Genomic DNA, 22,002 nt, shown 5'->3' with positions numbered 1-22,002 from the left:
GAACACCATCTGGTAACACATCTTATATTCCTTTAGTGAGACAGTGAGCTCATACATTAAAAAAATAAAAATACTTTTATGTATAAAGATGTCCGTCTGAAATGAGAAGCTGACCCACAAGTAAAATGTCCGTTCAAAACCAATATCCTAAAAATAGTGGCTTGTTTTTATATTTTATTTTAAGATTATTCCATATAACATACTTCTGAGGGGGGAAAATATGTTTGCATATAGAATGGCCTCACTTAAGAGCTCTTGACTTTGAACGTGGCAAACTATTCCACCTTTCCAGCAAGTCAGTTCGTCAAATTTCGGCGCTGCTCGAGCTACCCCAGTCAACTGTAAGTGCTGTTAATGTAAAGTGGAAATGTTTAGGAGCAACAACGGCTCAGCCGTTAAGTGGTAGGCCTCACAAGCTTACAGAATCGGACTGACGAGTACTGAAGCGCGTAGCGCATAAAAATCGTCTGTTCTCAGTTGCAACACTCACTACCAAGTTACAAACTGCCCCTGAAAGCAACATCAGCACATGAACTGTTCGTCGGGAACTTCATGAAATGGGTTTCCATGTCCGAGCAGCCGCACACATGCCCAAGATCACCATGCTCAACGTCAGGCGTCTTCTGGAGTGGTGTAAAGCTCACCATCATTGGACTCCGGAGCAGTGGAAATGCTTCACCATCTGGCAGTCCGACTGACGAAACTGGGATTGGCAGATGCTACCTGCCGTAATACATAGTGCCCATTGTAAAATTTGGTGGAGGAGGAATAATGGTGCAATATATCCACATAATTTACCTCCCTCATGATGCAATTATTTTGTGAAGTGCACCAGTCCCTCCTGCAGCAAAGCACCACTACAACATGATGCTGCCACCCCCGTGTTTCACAGTTGGGATGGTGTTCTTCGGCTTTAAAGTCTCCCCCTTTTTCCTCCGAACATAACGATGGTCATTATGGTCAAACAGTTCTATTTTTGTTTCATCAGACCAGAGGACATTTCTCCGAAAAGTACAATCTTTGTCCCCATGTGCAGTTGCAAACATAGTCTTGCTTTTTTATGGCGGTTTTGTGACAGTGGCTTCTTCCTTGCTGAGCGGCCTTTCAGGTTATGTTGATATAGGAGTCATTTTACTGTGGACATAGATACTTTTGTACCTGTTTCCTCCAGCATCTTCACAAGGTCCTTTGCTATTGTTCTGGGATTGATTTACACTTTTCGGCACCAAAGTACGTTCATCTCTAACGCTTCTCCTTCCTGAGCGGTATGACGGCTGCTTGGTCCCATGGTGTTTATACTTGCGTACTATTGTTTGTACAGATGAACACGGTACCTTCAGGCATTTGGAAATTGCTCCCAAGATGGAACCAGACTTGTGGAGGTCCACAGCCATACAGGTCTTAGCTGATTTATTTTGATTTTCCCATGATGTTAAGCACAGGGGCACTGAGTTTGAAGGTAGGCCTTGAAATACATCCACAGGTACACCTCCAATTTACTCAAATGATGTCAATTAACCTAGGTCCACAGCCATACAGGTCTTAGCTGATTTATTTTGATTTTCCCATGATGTTAAGCACAGGGGCACTGAGTTTGAAGGTAGGCCTTGAAATACATCCACAGGTACACCTCCAATTTACTCAAATGATGTCAATTAACCTATCGGAAGCTTCTAAAGCCATGACATCATTTTCAGGAATTTATCAATCTGTTTAAAGGCAAAGTAAACTTAGTGTATGTAAACTTCTGACCCACTTGAATTGTGATACAGTGAATTACAAGTTAAATAAGTTAAATGTTGCTTTAGCAGTATGCTTAGGGTCATTGTCCTGCTGGAAGGTGAACCTCTGTCCCAGTCTCAAATCTCTGGAAGACTGAAACAGATTTCCCTCATCAATTTTCCTGTATTAAGCACCATCCATCATTCCTTCAATTCTGACCAGTTTCTAAGTCCCTGCTGATGAAAAACATCCCCACAGCATGATGCTGCCACCACCATGCTTCACTGTGGGGATGGTACTCTCGGGGTGATGAGAGGTGTTGGGTTTGCGCCAGACATAGCGTTTTCCTTGATGGTCAAAAGTACCTTCTTTCAAATGTTTGGGGAATATCCCACATGTCTTTTGGTAAACACTAAATGTGTTTGCTTATGTTTTCTTTAAGCAATGGCTTTTTGCTGGCCACTCTTTCGTAAATCCCAGCTCTATGGAGTGTACAGCTTAAAGTGGTCCTATTGACAGATACTCCAATACGCCTCTCTGATTAATGCCCTCCTTGCCTGTTAGGTGAGTTTTGGTGGGCGGACCTCTCTTGGGAGGTTTGTTGTGGTGCCATATTCTTTCAATTTTTTTTATAATGGATTTAATGGTGCTCCGTTGGATGTTCAATGTTTCTGATATTTTTTTATAACCTAACCTTGATCTGTAATTCTCCACAACTTTGTTCCTGACCTGTTTGGAGAGCTCCATGGTCTTCATGCTGCCGCTTGCTTGGTGCTGCCCCTTGCTTACTGCTGTGGCAGACTCTGGGGCCTTCTAGAACAGGTGTGTATATATACTGAGATCATGTGTCAGATCATGTGACACTAAGATTGTACTTAGTACTTGTACTTCATAGCAAAGGGGGTGAATACATATGCACACATTCTTTTTTTGAAACAAGTAATTTTTTTCATTTCACTTCACCAATTTGGACTATTTTGTGTATGTCCATTACATGAAATCCAAATAAAAATCCATTTAAATTATAGGTTGTAATGCAACCAAATAGGAAAAACGCCAAGGAGGCCCATTATCAGCAACCATGACTCATGTGATCCAATGGCACATTGTGTTAGCTAATCCAAGTTTATCATTTTAAAAGGCTAATTGATCTGTATCTGGAGCACCTGGAGCATCGGCATTTGTGGGTTTGATTACAGGCTCAAAATGGCCAGAAACAAATAACTTTCTTCAGAAACTCGTCAGTCTATTCTTGTGCTGAGAAAGAAAGGCTATTCCATGCGAGAAATTTCCAAGAAACTGAAGAAACTGATCTTCACAGAACAGTGCAAACTGGCTCTAACCAGAACAGAAAGAGGAGTGGTGCAGAACTGAGTAACAGGACAAGTACATTAGAGTGTCTAGTTTGAGAAACAGACACCTCACAAGTCCTCAACTGGCAGCTTCATTAAATAGTACCCGCAAGACACCAGTCTCAACGTCAACAGTGAAGAGGCGACTCCGGGATGCTGGCCTTCTAGGCAGAGTTGCAAAGAAATGCCATATCTCAGATTGGCCAATAAAAATAAAAGATTAAGATGGGCAAAATTGCACAGACACTGGACAGAGGAAGATTCGGGGAAAAAGTGTTATGGACAGACAAATCTAAGTTTGAGGTGCTCGGATCAGAAAGAAGAACATTCGTGAGATGCAGAAATCATGAAAAGATGCTGGAGGAGAACTTGACGCCATCTGTCAAGCATGGTTGAGGCAATGTGATGGTCTGGGGGTGCTTTGGTGGTGGTAAAATGGGAGATTTGTACAGGGTAAAAGGGACCATAACTGTCTCAATGTTTGTTTTCTTGGAATGCTGTGTGTGTTCTAATATTATACAATTTCTGTACTTGTTGCATTTACAACTTGTCTAAATCCAATCATCAACTGTTTTCAGCCAGTGTGTGGCTGTGGATTGCCTGCATTGTTAGTATGGAATGTTGGAAGTTTATAAAAAAATATATTGTAATCATTCCACTTGGCAGGCTAGCTAGCTAAAAAACATACTTGACTATATTTACGTCTGGCACTAAGGAGACGCATGTGTCAGACGCACATTAGATTGCAAATGTTCCATGTAAAAACTGGCACACTTTCCAGCTCTAACGCTAGTTTCTGCAATTTCGGCTAGGTTCGGCAGCTCGCTTGTGCTGAGATGGGAGGGGTGGCAATATTGAGGTGTGTCAAAAACAAGTGCAAAGGTTCAAAGTTTTGAGACCCACAAAAAGCAGGTCTCGATGGTAATGCAGTTGATAATGGCATGGACTTTGAGGGTGGAAGCACAGCCTATCCAGCCATGGTGCGCAATGCCCATGGAAAAGAGATGTGCCTTTTGTGCCAGTGATTGGTTCCCCCCATTTTGTTTAATTTGACTATAAACCTTAATCAGGGCTGGTTAAGCAGCATTGCAGAGATGCATATTTTATTCTGGCCATTAGCCAAGTAGCCTATGAATAAAGGGGTTTGAAATGGTCTACTGGGAGTGCTTTGAAATATTTTGGAGGTTTTTGCCCTTGTGTTTTTTCATCATTCACAATATACTGTACATATTTGCATTTTTCTTGTTCAAGTAGGCTATCCATCCTCACTTTCAATAAGCACACCTCGTCCGTGTTTTGAGAATCTGCCTTTTACATAGGCAACGATACAATTGATATCATGCCTCTGACCTCATCTTATTTATAAATATTGTTGTTTAAAAAAAATAGCTTGTTTTTCATTTCATATCCAACCCTCCATAGGGTATCCTTGCCCTAAGCCTCAGCTACTAAGGCTAGGTCAACAGCAATGAGTCATGTATTTTATATCCTGACCTTGTAAAGTAGCCTATCCATAAAAGGTGTTTAAATGATCTATTCTTCAGAGTGCCTTGAACTGAAATATACCACACATCCTAAAACATCCACACACCTACCTACCTGCATACTATATTTTGCTTGTTCAAGTGTTCATCCAAACGTATTTAAATGATTCAGTTCAATAATATAGTATCAATGGCAGGCCTAGGCTATATTTTTATTTTTGAGAACATGCCTCAAACATAATATAACATTTACAAGAGCCAAGTGTTTTCTATTTTAGGAGACGTGTAAAGACATATAGGCTAGGCTCCTTGAAGCAATTTACAACAATGTTGACTGCCAACACTCTCAACATAGGCTATTGGAGCAAACATGTCATTTTATTTTTTTTAATTTTTTTACTGTTGCCATTACTTGACGACAACGCAAAGACCATCAATAAGAGGGTCTTATTCAGCTGATGGTTGGATGGCTTTTAAATGTATTCAGAATTAATCACTGTGTAGCTAGGACCTGAAAACTGAAAGCAGACTACTACTTCAAATCTACTGTTTGAGAATCTGAATAATCCATACAAAGGTTGGCGAGTAGTGAAAGATTTGGAGTGCACAAAAAGATGCACAGCTTCCTAAACAACTGCTGGTAGACTCACAGGTGGTAACTGAGAAAACCTCTATTCTGAACTCTTTTAATCAGCATTTTCTTGATGCAGGCAAATTATTTAATAGGGTTAAAAGGTCAAAATGAGCACCCTGTACACTCCCGAGCACTCCTGCTCAAGGTTCTCTTTCCAACCGTTGTCTCAGAGGTGCACAGAGCCATGAAAGCAATTGATTATCTACACCTCCATCTATTACTATTAGCTGCAGACCAGGTATTAACTGAAAGCGTCTGACATCACTGTGATCTCCATAGGGCTGTTGGCTGGTCTTCGTTGACTCTAGGTAGGCTTAAACATTAGGCATACCATGATCGATAAGGCCATTTTGAGAAAACTGGTGCTTTATTTCTGTTCTTTTTCGATAAGGTCAGGAAATAAATACCAGTTAAGGTCCCACTCCTACTTACTTTTAACGGTTCTTCAAGTAAGAACAGAACAGATTGCAAAAGTGTCAAAAAGGTTGGTTGACACATGTTACTGAGGAAAGTGATTGTCATTAGGACTTTATCTAGAACGCTTGTATGTTCTGTAATTCTACTTTATGTGTGTCTACGTCTACATTCTGTTCATGGTGTGTCTATGTCTGTCAATTCTGTTCATGGTGTGTCTATGTCTGTAAATTGTTATGTCTGATATTTGTCTGAAATATTGTTCCCCCTGCTGCTGTCTTGGTTGGACCAGGTCTCTCTTGAAAAATGTATTTGATCTCAATGAGACTAACCTGGATAAATAAAAGTTAAATAAAATAAAACAAAAAACCTAAAGAACTTGAGACAAAAGCATGAATTAATAATGCCGATTGGCTTAGTGGTCCAAAGCACTGCATCTCTGTGCTAGAGGCATCACTACAAACCCTGGTTCAATTCCAGGCTGTATCACAACCGGCCGTGATTGGGAGTCCCATAGGGCGGCACACAATTGGCCCAGCGTCATCTGGGTTAGGGTTTGGCTGTTATTGTAAATAAGAATTTGTTTTTTAACTGACTTGCCTAGTTAAATAAAAGGTTAAATATGTTTTTGTGTTTTCAAAATAAGCCACGGAATGCGTTGATTGGCCAGTGGCCAAATCCTCGTCACACTTACAACTTGTTTATACATCAAAACCCAGCACTTTTGAGCCACCGCCAGCTATTGTGCTCATAATTCTGGCTGTGAAAATATAAAAAATATTTCTAACAACCACAGACCTATAGACCTTCAGCCAGCGCTTAGATTTACCATTGCGTTAGGTTTGTTAAACTAGAGCCTACTGTGCAAATAATCTTCAAATTCATTGTTTTACACAATATCTTGTGACAGCACTGGCTGACCTTTTATACTGTCATAAGAAGGTTCATGTCCATTCAAGTATTTGAATACCTAAATCTATGGACTTGAGAACACTTGTCACTGCCACATCCACATCCACAAACAAAGTCATAACACGACCTAAAGACTGCTCATTATATGGACCATTAACTAATATGTTTCCTGTGTATTCTATCCCTATTTTATTACCAATTTCAATCAGTAATATATGTTTATTGAGCACATTCCTATGGGTTTAATTCTACCTTGATTGATATCACAGTAATTTATTTTACAACAACAACAAATTGAATTATAAACAGAAAATTTGAAAGCGGAAATTGGTGATTGTGGCCCATCTCCAGAATCCGTGACAACCAATCATATTTGCTTGTGACAGGAAGTCAAACAGAACACTATCTTCCATCTGACACTTGTCAACATTCCCATTATTATTCGGCCCTCACAGCACTGTGGAAAAGAAAAGATCACATGGGTTATGAGCCTTTCCTGTGTGACCTTTAAGATTCTCTGTGAGGCGGCCATCCTTTCTCACCTCTCCCTCCATTAGTCATGCCACCGCTGCTCCACAGCCATCCCATGATGCCCCTCTGCATCTCATCTGCCCCTGGCCTCAACACTACTGTTGCCATGTCACCCGAGAGCAGGGAATTAGCACTAAATAGCAGAGCGGTGCAGATCAGCCAATATACAAACTTGTGTGATTCATTAATATGCCAGAGAGGTCCTGCCATTAACTGATCAACCTTTGACATGCTGTTTCAGACGTGGAGACAGGCACATTAAGACATCAGAAAGTCCGATCCAAGCAACTTTTTGTCTGAAGATCAGATATAGCGGATCGGCAAACATGAACAGTTCAGAACCCATGATGTTTCTTTAGGACCTACCTTCTGTCTTATCTCCTCCTCCATCTTAACTGGAGACCCCAGCTCTGCCACCTGTTTCACCCCTTCGCTGGCGTAGCCACCGTACTCCCACAGGACATAGCTCCTGGAGTGGGACGCCCCGATGAGGGCTGACCAATGATTGGCGCGTCCTGTATAGGGTGGTGACAGAGAAACAAAGTCGCCTGCGTGTGTCTGTGTACAGATGTAGGATCTTAATTTGATCACCATGTTACAGGAGAACGTTCCTGCAATGCAGGACATGTTAAACTCGTAGTGCATTTGAAGTTTAAAAAAGGCTACTGAAGTTTGCAATTTCCACTTTGAAATTTAAGAATTGATTTTCCCTTATGAAAAATCTATCAACCCCCTACAAAAATGTTAGAATCCACATAATAATCCACATGTTCTGTTGCTGCAGGACTATTTTCCTGCTGTAGCAAACTGTAGCAAAATTAAGTTCCTATATGTGTAGGTGTAGCGGCTGACAGATCGCTCCTGGCTTTAACTGTGTCTGCTGGGCGTGTGAGGCTAACAACAGAGTGGTGGAGACAGTGTTCATTAGCCATGCATGTGGCTGGATGGCCACTGTTAGATATACTGTGACAGGCCCGCACTTCCACTGGTGGAGCCCTCGTCATTACTGAAAGAGTTGAGGCTGGAATAGACCCGGTCAGACAACACACACACACACCAACCAATTTGTATAGATCATTGTTTTTACTTTGGCCACTCAACACCCCCTCAGAAACCCTTGAATATAATTACGTTTTTCCATGATACGCTTCCCTCCGTGAAAGATTATATATCAAGCTGGAGGGAAACTATACAGTTCATCTCTTTAAGCCCATCAGGCCTACAGAGAATCCATGTGATGTGCTTTAATGTACCAAAACTTGTTTCTTGTTTCCTGCCAAAAGAGCCTCTTCCCATCTCAAATTATTTATGGCGATTCCCTTTGTAAGCTGTGACTACATAACACTGACTGCAGGGAATATGTGTGTGGTTCGGATCATCAGCTCCAAAAGAGGAGACTGTATCATAACAGCTATCCAATATCATACTGTTTTACTGACTTAGGCTTACTGAAAACTATTTGTTTAAATCCCAACAACACACAAATCATTTGAGACAAATCCTCTCAACCAGTGGTTCCAAACTGGTTTGTAGTGAGGAACTCTCGGGGGTCCAGCAAAACCTTCCTAATCTTGTTTTTTTAACTGTTATAAACCTGACCTGTGTTATGCAGTGCCGGTCTGATAAAACATTAAATGGCACATGATTACGATCTGTATCGTTGTTTCAAGTCCAGTGCACTCAGGCTGTTGTTATGTTTGTATCATTTTGAGGGGTGCCCATCACGAGCAAACTCATTTGTATGATTTTACTTTGTCTGTGAAAACGATTAGAACAGGCACATCTGATTAGTCATTTGGCCTTAGCTTTACTCTGGGTTTAGCTATACGAGCTATACTACAGCTTCTGCCATTTAACTAAACAGAGCATGGCTTTCCGTCTGTGGTTGCACGTTTACAATGCAGAAGGCATTGGCTCATCTTTAGCCCAAACCGTTCAAAACTAAAAGACCTATTTTATCAGAGCTACATGTTTTTCTTTCTGGCTCAAATTGACAGGAAGCTCTTAAAAGGGTACACACAAATTAACCACCATGAGTAAGAAACTATGAAAACAAACTTTTCAAAAAAGTCACAGACAATAGATGATTTGCAGTATGGATCAGATGAGGTCATTACCACTAAATAAAATAGAAGGGACATTTTAGGTGTGCCACGGAATTTAATATCCCATCAAGGTGTGCCACGGTTCCAAAAAGGTTGGGAACCACTGCTCTAAACTACAGTGTGCTGTTCTTTCGTGCAGTATGTAACTCTAGTCAACAGACAGTCTAAATATGTCCAGGGTAAAATGTAATCTTTTTGTTTTTCTTCCAAAACCATAATGTCTTGCTTAATGACTATAAACGGGGCAGATCCTTTCAAATTCCAGAGCAAACGGACAGTTGAGCAACAGGTGGGAAGTTGTACAGCAATGTGCAATGTGCGTGGGTGTACATACAGTACATGACTGCAGTGAAGGACTTACTGGGGTAGTCTTTAGGGTGAATTTTCTCCGACCAGTTCCCATAGAAGGTGACTCTGTACTTGGCTGTCCCACAGGCACAGCATTCCGGAGGGGGCTTCTCTGTGGTCTCTCCAAACACAGCCTCTGAAACAAACACACCCACCCACCCAGCCACACATACACACACACACACACACACACACACACACACACACACACAACCCCTCAACCCACCCACGCACACACACAAAGTGAAGATAGGAATGGTGATCTTGCTTGACCGAAAATAATTTTTGAATATGACGACATACAATATCTCCATTGTAATCTACTACAGTAACAGATCATATAAAAGCATTGGGCTGTTCCAGTGAGAAGTAATATTCGTATAGGACAGATATGCTGTACCTTTCTCACACAGTCTGACAGTGAGGGAACCTTCATCCTGGAAGTAAATGATCCTCTTCTGCACAATGCTGGCCCTGCAGAGGAGAAAGAATAGCATTCCTTCTATTCACTGACCACACAATGCAATACGGAGCTCATGTTAGCTAAAAACTCCCAGGGGCACACACACACACACACACACACACACACACACACACACACACACACACACACACACACACACACACACACACACACACAGGAGCCTTGTAATTACCAGGCTGATTACCGATGCGCTGTAGCGAAAAAGAATGTAAGCTTGCAAGACTTCCGGATGGTTTTACAAGGTTACGTGAGGAGTGCAAGACGCACTGACTGTCTGTTTCCTCTGAGGAGGGGTGGTAAAATCCCCCCCGTCAGAGCGCACGCCAGAGGCACTGCCAGACCTGCTCCCCATCAACCTCAGCAGAATACCAATGTGCAGAGAGTCAGACTAATGCTGATCCTCAGGACAGTCCATCAAAACTCTTGACAGGTACTGTATGACTACTCTGTCTCACACTCTCTACTGCTCGTCTCCCAGGAGAGACTATTCTCGGTAGACAAAAACTTTTTGGGGGGTAAAAGATAAAATTGTGATCGTCTCATCAAACCACAGGATCTGAGGCCACGACACTGTTTCTCCAAACAGACAAACTCAAGTCCAAACTTTTCCCCTGCAACAGATGTATATCCTCAGCCATACAGCTGTTCTAAAGGCCACAGTTACATTGTATGGAGCTCAGCGGGGACTTTGCATGTTATAATATTTCATTTTCACTGTCATTTCACTTTAAAATGGGGCGGTAGGTAGCCTAGTGGTTAGAGTGTTGGACTAGTAACCGAAAGTTTGCAAGATCGAATCCCCGAGCTGACAAGGTAAAAAGCTGTCATTCTGCCCATGTATAAGGCAGTTAATCCACTGTTCTTAGGCCGTCATTGAAAATAAGAATTTGTTCTTAACCGACTTGCCTAGTTAAATAAAGGTAAAATAAATAAATAAAATGTGGTACAGGTGCATCAAGTTAATGACTTTCACTCAATGTAAATATCTTAACATTTGCAGGCAACAGTGGGTTGCAGTTGGGTAATCTTTGGTTAATACACTGCTCAAAAAAATAAAGGGAACACTGAAATAACACATCCTAGATCTGAATGAATGAAATATTCTTATTGCATACTTTTTTCTTTACATGGTTGAATATGCTGATAACAAAATCACACAAAAACTATCAATGGAAATCAAATGTATCAACCCATGGAGGTCTGGATTTGGAGTCACACTCATAATTAAAGTGGAAAACCACACTAGAGTCTAATCCAACTTTGATGTAATGTCCTTAAAACAAGTCAAAATGAGGCTCAGTAGTGTGTGTGGCCTCCAATTGCCTGTATGACCTCCCTACAACGCCTGGGCATGCTCCTGATGCGGTTGCGGATGGTCTCCTGAGTGATCTCCTCCTCCCAGACCTGGACTAAAGCATCCGCCAACTCCTGGACAGTCTGTGGTGCAATGTGGCGTTGGTGGATGGAGCGAGACATGATGTCCCAGATGTGCTCTATTGGATTCAGGTCTGGGGAACGGGCGGGCCAGTCCATAGCATCAATGCCTTCCTCTTGCAGGAACTGCTGACACACTCCAGCCACATGAGGTCTAGCATTGTCTTGCATTAGGAGGAATCCAGGGCCAACCGCACCAGCATATGGTCTCACAAGGGGTCTGACGATCTCATCTCGGTACCTAATGGCAGTCAGGCTACCTCTGGCGAGCACATGGAGGGCTGTGCGGCCCCCCAAAGAAATGCCACCCCACACCATGACTGACCCACTGCCAAACCGGTCATGCTGGAGGATGTTGCAGGCAGCAGAACGTTCTCCACGGCGTCTCCAGACTCTGTCACGTCTGTCACGTGCTCAGTGTGAACCTGCTTTCATCTGTGAGGAGCACAGGGTGCCAGTGGCAAATTTGCCAATCTTGATGTTTTCTGGCAAATGCCAAACGTCCGGCATGGTGTTGGGCTGTAAGCACAACCCCCAACTGTGGACGTCGGGCCCTCATACCACCCTCATGGAGTCTGTTTCTGACCGTTTGAGCAGACACATGCACATTTGTGGCATGCTGGAGGTCATTTTGCAGGGCTCTGGCAGTGCTCCTCCTGCTCCTCCTTGCACAAAGGCGGAGTTAGCGATCCTGCTGCTGGGATGTTGCCCTCCTACGGCCTCCTCCACATCTCCTGATGTACTGGCCTGTCTCCTGGTAGCGCCTCCATGCTCTGGACACTACCGCTGACAGACACAGCAAATCTTCTTGCCACAGCTCGCATTGATGTGCCATCCTGGATGAGCTGCACTACCTGAGCCACTTGTGTGGGTTGTAGACTCCGTCTCATGCTACCACTAGAGTGAAAGCTCCACCAGCATTCAAAAGTGACCAAAACATAAGCCAGGAAGCATATGAACTGAGAAGTGGTCTGTTGTCAACACCTGCAGAACCACTCCTTTATTGGGGGTGTCTTGTTAATTGCCTATAATTTTCACCTGTTGTCTATTCCATTTGCACAACAGCATGTGGAATTTATTGTCAATCAGTGTTGCTTCCTAAGTGGACAGTTTGATTTCACAGAAGTGTGATTGACTTGGAGTTACATTGTGTTGTTAAAGTGTTCCCTTTATTTTTTTGAGCAGTGTATATCCCTGAATTCCATGGCTCTCTCCATGGTTATGTTCTTCACGTCAAGGGTTTGGGCTGGGCTTCTGTCCACAACATTAGTTCCTGCGGGAGTGTTTAGGATCCTTTAGTTGTGGTCCCACACACACAGGCCTGTGGGCCCTGGCTCCGCATGTCTCCGGTGCTGCTGCCCGCCTGCAATCTCTGTGTCACTGGGGAGAGGGTGGCTATAGAGAGCGGAAGCTCCATGTAGACCTTCATCTCTCGTTCTTCTTCATCTGACTCTCAAACACTGTTTATTAACCTCATCCTCAAAGAGAGAGTCTGCCTTTCTTCTTCGTCAACTCTAAGACACTATTCAGGTCAAACCTCTAAGGGCTTTATATGCCGTGCCCTATGACATAATAGCCGTTGACATTTCTGTATACCAGATAAACTAGCACTAATGACAAGACTCTGTAGTGTAGAAGGAGCAGCATTGTTTTGGGATCTCAGCTGTTAAATGTGATATCCTTTATGAGATTCAGTGGGAGAAGAATTGGATCCTCTCCTAGCAGTAATTTGAGTTCTATTTGATGTTCAGTGGATAGAGTTGGCAGCTGTGTTTCATGGCCTTTGTCTGGCAGGCAGCCCGACGCTCCGGTACGAGGTAGAGAGCTGTATCTCTGCTTTGACAGGCAAAGACAAAGTGACAGCAATACGGCGGGATTTGCATAGCAGATGTTTCTCAGTGCAACATTTATTGGAATAATACCAGGACTGCAATAAGCCATCTGTCGTAAGGGACGGGAAGATATATTAGAAGTAACTATTGTGGATATAGCTTCAGAAAGCTCGGCAGAGATGAGTGAGTTACATCTAGCACTAAGTCAGTGAAGCTAAGCACTATTTGCAGGGTAAATACAGGGCAGGGGATGGAGAGGCAGGATGTGTTAGGGAAAAATATTGCTTAAATATCTATACAGCAGAGCTTAATTGTTCAGTAGTCATGCACCAATTCGATCTCACCTCAATTTCACATTTCTTAACATAAGAAAGAGCTTTCAGGTGAGCAAGCAATATGCCATGGAAATAGTTATTTAACACCCAATTTCAACCGTTTTTGAGAATTATTAGGGTTAGGGTGAGTGTTCTCCCTTTATGCTAATCATGCAAGTTTGTGTATGCGTGGGTAGCACAGCTACTCTAGGAATCCACAGAGGCAACGCCTAGCCGCCTGGTTTCACGACTCATGAAGCCGATGCAATAAAAAGACACTAAATCTGATCGTGCTGTTCCTGCCAATTCATTTTAGGTCTGTACCAGCAAGTATCCCCCACAAATGACATGTTAACGAAGACATAAACTTTTGAAGATATAGTCGAAACAGTGATGAACTGTAGATCCTTGCAAAATGTGTCACTCAAGAATTTGTCAGCTAATGTTGAATTGGTCAGCTAAAGGGCATTCGGACTGCTAGCTCACTAGCTGTTGTGACAGTACATTTTTCATTTTTAGCCTGTATAACATGTTTACAGGCTTATTGATAACGAGTTCATAGCATATCTTACAGGTTATGAAATTCATATCCAAATGCAATTTCATATGTAAGTGCTATTGTCTTGGCTGCCAACTTTCAAAGAAAGCTTGGAGTGAGGTTTTCCATCTTGAAAATCATTGCACCCTTGACACAACCCCTAGATGTGAGGTTTGGGGGTCCTCCCCCAGGAAAACGTTACAGTTTTAAAGCTAATTTCCTGCAATTCTACCTATTTTGACATGGCTTAGGCTTATGACCAATAAATAAATAAACACACACACAGTGTATTCGGAAAGTATACACTGTGTGTGTGTGTGTGTGTGTGTGTGTGTGTGTGTGTGTGTGTGTGTGTGTGTGTGTGTGTGTGTGTGTGTGTGTGTGTGTGTGTGTGTGTGTGTGTGTGTGTGTGTGTGTGTGTGTGTGTGTGTGTGTGTGTTTCCACATTGTTACGTTACAGCCTTATTCTAAAATTGATAAAATAATATTTTTTCCCTCAATCTACACACAATACCCTATGATGGCAAAGCGAACAGGTTTTTAGAAATGTTAGCAAATTGATTACAAATTTAAAACAGAAATAACTTATTTACATAAATATTCAGACCCTTTGCTATGCTATTAGCTCAGGTGCATCCTGTTTTCATTGATCATCCTTGAAATGTTTCTACAACTTGGAGTCCACCTGTGGCAAATTCAATTTCGAAAGGCACACACCTGTCTATATAAGATCCCACAGTTGACAGAGAATGCCAGAGCAAAAGAACAAGCAATGAGGTTGAAGAAATTGTCCGCAGAGCTCTGAGACAGGATTGTTTCGAGGCACAGATCTTGGGAAGGGTGCCCAAAATTGTATGAAGCATTGAGGGTACCCAAGAACACCGTGGCCTCCATCATTCTTAAATGGAAGAAGTTTAGAACCACCAAGATTCTTCCGAGAGCTGACCGCCCAGGACAAACTGAGAAAACGGGGGAGAAGGGCCTTGGTAAGGGAGGTGACCAGGAACCCGATGGTCACTCTGACAGAGCTCCAGAGTTCTTCTGTTGAAATAGGAGAACCGTCCAGAAGGACCACCATCTTTGCAGCACTTCACCAATCAGGCCTTTATGGTAGAATGCTCAGACGGAAGCCACTCCTCAGTAAAAGGCACATGACAGCCCGCTTGGAGTTTACCAAAAGGCACCTAAAGAAACAAGATTCTCTGGTCTGATGAAAACAATATTATTTTGACTGAATGCCAAGTGTCACGTCTGGAGGAAACCTGGCACCATCCCTACGGTGAAGCATGGTGGTGGCAGCATCATTCTGTGGGGATGTTTTTCAGTGGTAGGGACTGGGAGACTAGTCCAGATGGAGGCAAAGATGAATGGAGCAATGTACAGAGAGGTCCTTGATGAAAACCTGCTCTAGAGCACTCAGGTACTCAGACTGGGGCAAATGTTCACCTTCCAACAGGACAACGACCCTAACCACGCAGGCAAGACAATGCAGGAGTTGCTTCGGGACAAGTCTCTGAATGTCCTTGAGTGGCACAGCCAGAGCCCGGACCTGAACATCTCTGCAGAGTCCAGAAAATAGCTGTGCAGGAGCACTCCCCATCCAACCTGACAGAGCTTGAGAGGATCTGCAGAGAAGAATGGGAGAAACTCCCCAAATACAGTTGTGCCAAGCTTGTAGCGTCATACCCAAGAAGACTTGAGGCTGTAATTGCTACCAAAGGTGCTTCAACAAAGTACTAGTATTAGTATTAGTTGAAGATCCTTGCCATCATCTTATTCTATATAGACAAAACGTAATGTGTTTATGAGTTGTGAGTCCCCCTACCATCTCTGCCGAGGAAGTGCACAATACAAAAATGTCATAAACTGATATTTGAGGCCTGGAACATTTAATATCCAACACTGTCCATAAATGGCTGCAAAAATACATATCCTCAAATTCATTTTCAAAGACACAATCGGTATATCAGGTCTTTGACGTTATGGGGCTATTTTGCTTCCACTGGTCCTGGGGCCCTTGTTAAGGTCAATGGAAACATGAACTTCACCCAGTACCAGGATATTTTAGCCATAAACCTGGTTGCCTCTGCCAGGAGGCAAGACAATAACCCCAAGCATGCATCACAATCCACAAAGAAATGGTTAATTGGCCATAAAATCAAAATTTTGCAATGGCCATCTCAGTCTCCGGACTTGAAACCCATTGAAAAAGTAACATTATGACTAACTATTGTTCCCTGAAGGAGGGACATAAAACATACTATTGGGAGTTGCACTCTTATGACTTAGGTTGAAGGATCTACAAATGAAATCCATGGCTTGCTGTATGATAAGATTGAGGCTCAATTTAATACCGCACTTCACAGAGCCAAGGTATGGGTGGAGTGGGACCAGACAGGTGTTGTACCTTGTTTCCCTCCTTCAGGGAACATTAGTTATAGTCATAACGTTACTTTCCATTTGTCAGTCAACTTCGGTACACATGCTATGGGGAAATATAATCACGCGCCAAGCCAACCCCAATGGGTACTAAATGAACTGGACAATAGAAGACCACCCAGACCTGACCCCACCAGATGAAGCAGCCTGGGTATTATGCACACAATGTGTTGCCTAGTGACTTTCCCCTTTCCCCCTACACTGTGTGTTACACTGGGAGCAGTGACATCCAAGCGATAAAACCTCACAACAGTGTGTGGTGAGGCCCAACTTGCCGCAGCACAAATATCTCCTACAGTCAACCCTTTAAACAACACCCAAGACGATGCCAGACCCCTAGTGGAGTGGGTGCGTACACCGCTAGGTAACATTTGCTCCTTGCTGCTATATGCCAGAGACATACCTTTTACCCTCCAGTGGGAGAGACGCTGCTTAGACAGCACACTGCCGCGACCTGGATTAGACAAAACGTTGGTCACAAAACCGAATAGCTCAAAAAGCTAAGGACCTGTAGGACATAGCCATGACTTTCGGGGCAAAGGCCACTTTTGGACGCAACGTCACCTTAGAGTACAGGAAGAGTGTACAGAAGTCCCCAACACATTTAGTTGAGGCCAAAGCCATGAGCAGGGAGGTTCTCTAAGAGAGGATCTTCAGATCCATTGACTCCAGAGGATCAAAGGGGGCCACATACAGTGCTTCCAAAACCAATGCCAAGTCCCATGTGGGCACAGTGGGAGTTTCCACGGGTCCCCGCTTAAAAGGTAGATGATCACCACAAACCAAGGCTGCCTGGGCCAACGTGGAGCCACAAGAATTAATGGTAAGCCCTCCCGGCGCACCCAATTCAACGTGGGCTGAATCAGAACCACTGGCGGAATCACGTAAAGGAGTGTTCGAGGCCACTGGTACGCCAGAGCATCTGTTCCTAGCGGGGCACTCAGGTACCTCATTCAGAAAAATAGATGGCATCATGTTTTTTTCACGTTGCGCAAAGATCTACGTCGGCCCAGCCGAGCGACTTAAAGATACGTATAGTACTAAACAAGAGCGCTACCCCAGCAACTCTACCGTGGGGATGCAGAAATAGCTAGTAATAGCTAGCTCACCTCAGAGAGTTAGCTAACCTGGCTAGCATGCTATGTAGCATTGGTTTAGCTAGCCTGGTCTCGAAAAGTTAATGTAGGACCGGATCATCGAGGTGGGATCGGACCCTTCATCAACAAGTCTGGGAAGAGTGTCAAGCGGTGCTTGCCTCTCCTCCCAGGTTCAGTACCTAACGAACCTGGCCACCCTCTCTCTTCGAGTAGCCTCCTGTAACTGGCGACAGAGTGCACAGGAGCCAGGTTGGGTGCAGGCAGCCATCGCATACCCCACACAGACAAGACATTTGCTCCAATCACCCAATCCATCTCCGCTTCCTGCACCTCAGTCCCAGCCGAGTATCGGCAACTGGGAACGGAATGTTGCCATTGTTAATTGCAAGCTTCCTCAATAATGCTACCAGGGATCGAGGGGAGGTTGTACACAGTACGTACGTGGCAATGTGCACACAAACAGATTCGAGCGAGGGCCGCCTGATCATGCTGATCATACTCCTCATAGTATGTTGCCGAAGTTGACTGAATAAAATGGTTAACTGTGGTTTGAACTGAAGAGGGCAGTCCATAAGCACAAACAAATTATATTAAGGATCTGGAAGGATTCTGTATGGAGGAATTGTCTAAAATCCCTCCCAATGTGTTCCCCGATTTCTAAAACATTTCAGAAAAAGGCTCAGTGCCATTATCCTCGGAAGGTGAGGTATTGAAATCAGAGCTATACATTTTGACCCCTACCTTTTTCAGAAATATATTACTTTTCTCTGAGCAATTGAGCAAAGGAATACAAATTCCTTATTTTTGTTAGCATACAATATACAGTAGCTCAGTATTTGAATAATGTATTATATAGGGAGTAATTTATCCTAATTTTTATCAAAGGTGTCAATCATTTCAAACCCCACTGTAGGACTGTCTGTTGCCTTTTCGTTGTCACAGCCCCCTATAGGCTCAATGCCAAACACGAAACGAGGGAACCAGGCTAATTCAAGTGTGGATTAAATCGACTTTAGCACGGTGTCAAAAGGCAACATTCTGCATTTGGGACGGGAGTAACAGCAACCTAATTTGATGACAACATTATACAAGACAACAGTGCTACCATGCTGCTCTTTCTACAGTATTATAAACTCAGAGGCGAACATTCTCTCTCTCCATTCAGCTGCGTCTGCTCCACTCTAACCTTGAGGGCTGTTTCTTTAAAAAGCACATCCGATCCTCTTGATCCCTTACATATCTAGACAAACAATTTGATTCAATGTGCCGCGGTTGACAATTCTGTGGCAGGACGAGGCCATGTTTAGTATGAAAACATTCTCGAAAGTTCCAGATAGAAATACCACAAATAGAGCCGACGTGATTCCTTATTCTATATGAGAGAGATGCATGTTTAAAACCTCTCTGGAATAGGTGGGACATTAGCGTGCCAAATTCAAATAAATTACTATAAAAATGAAACTTTCATGAAATCACACATGCAATACACCAAATTGGAGCTACAGTTGTTGTGAATCCAGCCAACATGTCAGATTTCAAAAAAGCTTTACGGCGAAAGCAAACAATGCTATTATCGGAAGACAGCACCCCAGAAAACAAACACAGACCATCACATCTCAACCCTCCAGGCACGACACAAAACGCAGAAATAAAGATATAATTCATGCCTTACCTTTGACGAGCTTCTTCTGTTGGCACTCCAATATGTCCCATAAACATCACAAATGGTCCTTTAGTTTGATTAATTCCATCGATATATATCCAAAATGTCCATTTATGTGGCTTGTTTGATCCAGAAAAACACCGGTTCCAACTCGTGCAACATGACTACAAAATATCTCATAAGTTACCTGTAAGCCTTGTCCAAACATTTCAAACTACTTTCCTAATACAACTTTAGGTATTTTTTTACGTAAATAATCGATAAAATTTAACATTGGATATACTGTGTTCAATACCAGAGGAAAACAAAGTGTAGCGAGTTTTCAGGTCACACGCCTCTAACAAAGATTACACTTCCCTCTACCCTCGTTTTGAACAGTGCTACTTATTCATTTCTCAAAGGAAAAACCTCAACCAATTTCTAAAGACTGTTGACATCCAGTGGAAGTGATAGGAACTTCAAGAAAGTCGCTTGGAAATCTGGAATCCTAATGAAAATTCCATTGAAAAGAGAGTGACCTCAAAAAACAAAATTCTGAATGGTTTGTCCTCTGGAGTTCGCCTGCGAAATAAGTTCTGTTATACTCACGGACATGATTCAAACAGTTTTAGAAACTTTTGAGTGTTTTCTATACAAATCTACTAATAATATGCATATCTTAGCTTCTGGGCCTGAGTAGCAGGCAGTTTACTTTGGACACGCTTTTCCTCCGGACGTCAAAATACCGCCCCTATCCCAAAGAAGTTGCCCCCTATCCCAAAGAATAGTCGTGAGGCACAGTTGAAACTGGAGACACAGTTGAAAAGTGAACGCACTGACTATACAATTGGACTAATTAGAAAAATAAGAGCAGTACTTTTTTTAAACCACCTTTTTCTCCTCAATTTCGTGATTCCGAACTTGTCTCGTCACTGCAACTCCCCAACAGGCTCGGGAGAGGTGAAGTTTGAGTCATGCGCAAGCCCTGCTTCTTAACACCCGCCCGCTTAACCCGGAAGCCAGCTGTACCAATGTGTCGGAGGAAACACAACTCAACTGACGATCAGCCTGCAGTAGCCTGGTCCGCCACAAGGAGTCGCCAGACAGCGATGAGCCAAGTAAAGCCCCCCCCTGCCAAACCCTCCCCTAACCCAGACGACGCTGGGCCAATTGTGCGCCGTCCTATGGGACTTCCGGTCATGGATCGAACCCCAGGCTGTAGTGCGATGCAGTGCCTTAGACCACTGCGCCACTCGGGAGGCCAAAAAGCAGTACTTTTTAATGCATGAGGTGTGGCATGTGAGCGTGAGATGAGGGTAAAATATGTGTCTCACAGCCAATGCATGAAAGCAGTGGCGACCCGTTATTCAGGGAAGGTGAGGCAGAGCCCTACCTGTTTTGAGTAAAAAATATATATATATTTTGCCATTTATATGTGTCACATATTACTTTGCAAACATTGTAAAAAAAAATGAAAAAATTATCATTCAGTTAATAAAGCTGCATACAATCATGGTCTCTTTTTTGCTTTCTTGAGTAAAGCAGCTCCAAAAAATGCAGGTTTGTCAGCCTAGCTCAGTGCTTTCTGTGGTGATGGGGCAGTCAGTGAAAATACGGGGTTGGTAATGCTCTCTAGTTGCGCCGTGATTGGCTCAACGTTCCGTCACTCATGGGGACAATACGGGTAGAGCTCGAAAATTCAAGTCTCTTGCATACTGCCATAGAATTACATTAGATGTGCCCATCCAAGAAGGCTCAGATAAATTGTCCACAGAAAATTACGGCTAATTATGTTATATTTACAGTAGCAATACCATACTTTCACAAATTTAGCTTGCAGTCATCATCATGATCAAGTCAACAATCTACTGGCAAATCCTTTTCAAACCTTGTCATATGAAGAGAAAATATGGAGGGAAATTATAGATAAAATGTATCGGTGCTCATTGGCCACTGGACATAAACATTACACAACAAGTTGGAAATTGCAAATTCCACAATGAGTGGTTTGGAAGGCATCTGTGACTACCTGCAAGCATTCAAAGCAATCACTAGCCTACTATTCAGACTAGTGATTGTGTGGTCCAAGTGTGTGGTCCAAGTCTAGGTTTCAGGGTCTCTTTTCCAAGCTTAAAAGGGTAAACATTCACATTGGCCATGCTGTCAATCCAGCATGACTTAAGCCGTGTTCGAAACAACTCGTAAATCGGAAATCTCAGACTTCAGTGAGTTCAAGACAACTGAGAAAATGAGGTCCGACTGGGAAAATACGTTTCAAATGGTTATTCAACTCGGAATTCCAAGTCGGGAACTCGGGCCTCTTTCTAGAGCTCCGGTCCTGAAGATCACTGACGTCATTATTCAACCTTATTTTTTTCTGTGTTCCCAGTTTTCTTGAAAGCACCATAAATCCAGAGATTGACAGACTTTGATGACAAAGTTTGATAACATTTTCCACGAAGGACCAACACACCACCTTCATGTTCAAGTGAGCGCAGAAAAGAGTCCAAAAATGTGTTGTATGCTGCTGCATACATGACATAATATGCCAGGACGATATGTATACTTTAGTTAAGAAAGTAATGCTAAATGTATATTGTGAAGCAAGCCGTTAGTTGCCCATGTGCCTCACCTTAATCATTTTCCCTCATAAATTAGCCTACTGTTCTGGCTTGGTGGTGCACATTTAGCCTATAGCCTGTGGTAGAGAAATGTCATCA

At 43.0% G+C, this 22,002-nt stretch overlaps 1 protein-coding gene across 2 annotated transcripts in view; it reads right to left on the bottom strand.

Annotated features, from left to right (window-relative positions):
• LOC135524158 (spondin-1-like) overlaps window positions 1–22,002 on the bottom strand; it is a 154,798-nt gene that overhangs the window by 84,588 nt on the left and 48,208 nt on the right. For both annotated transcript variants that reach the window (XM_064951416.1, XM_064951417.1), the window contains exons 5-7: window positions 9,903–9,976; window positions 9,516–9,638; window positions 7,416–7,564 (exon numbers count right to left, since the gene is read on the bottom strand). In XM_064951416.1, the coding sequence (XP_064807488.1) occupies window positions 7,416–7,564; window positions 9,516–9,638; window positions 9,903–9,976 (346 nt within the window). The remainder of the gene's footprint in view (window positions 1–7,415; window positions 7,565–9,515; window positions 9,639–9,902; window positions 9,977–22,002) is intronic.

Source organism: Oncorhynchus masou, chromosome 31, assembly GCF_036934945.1.
Source record: "Oncorhynchus masou masou isolate Uvic2021 chromosome 31, UVic_Omas_1.1, whole genome shotgun sequence".
NCBI lineage: Eukaryota > Metazoa > Chordata > Actinopteri > Salmoniformes > Salmonidae > Oncorhynchus > Oncorhynchus masou.
Note: the sequence above shows the minus strand (reverse complement) of the source record. Positions and strands in the feature narration are given on the sequence as shown.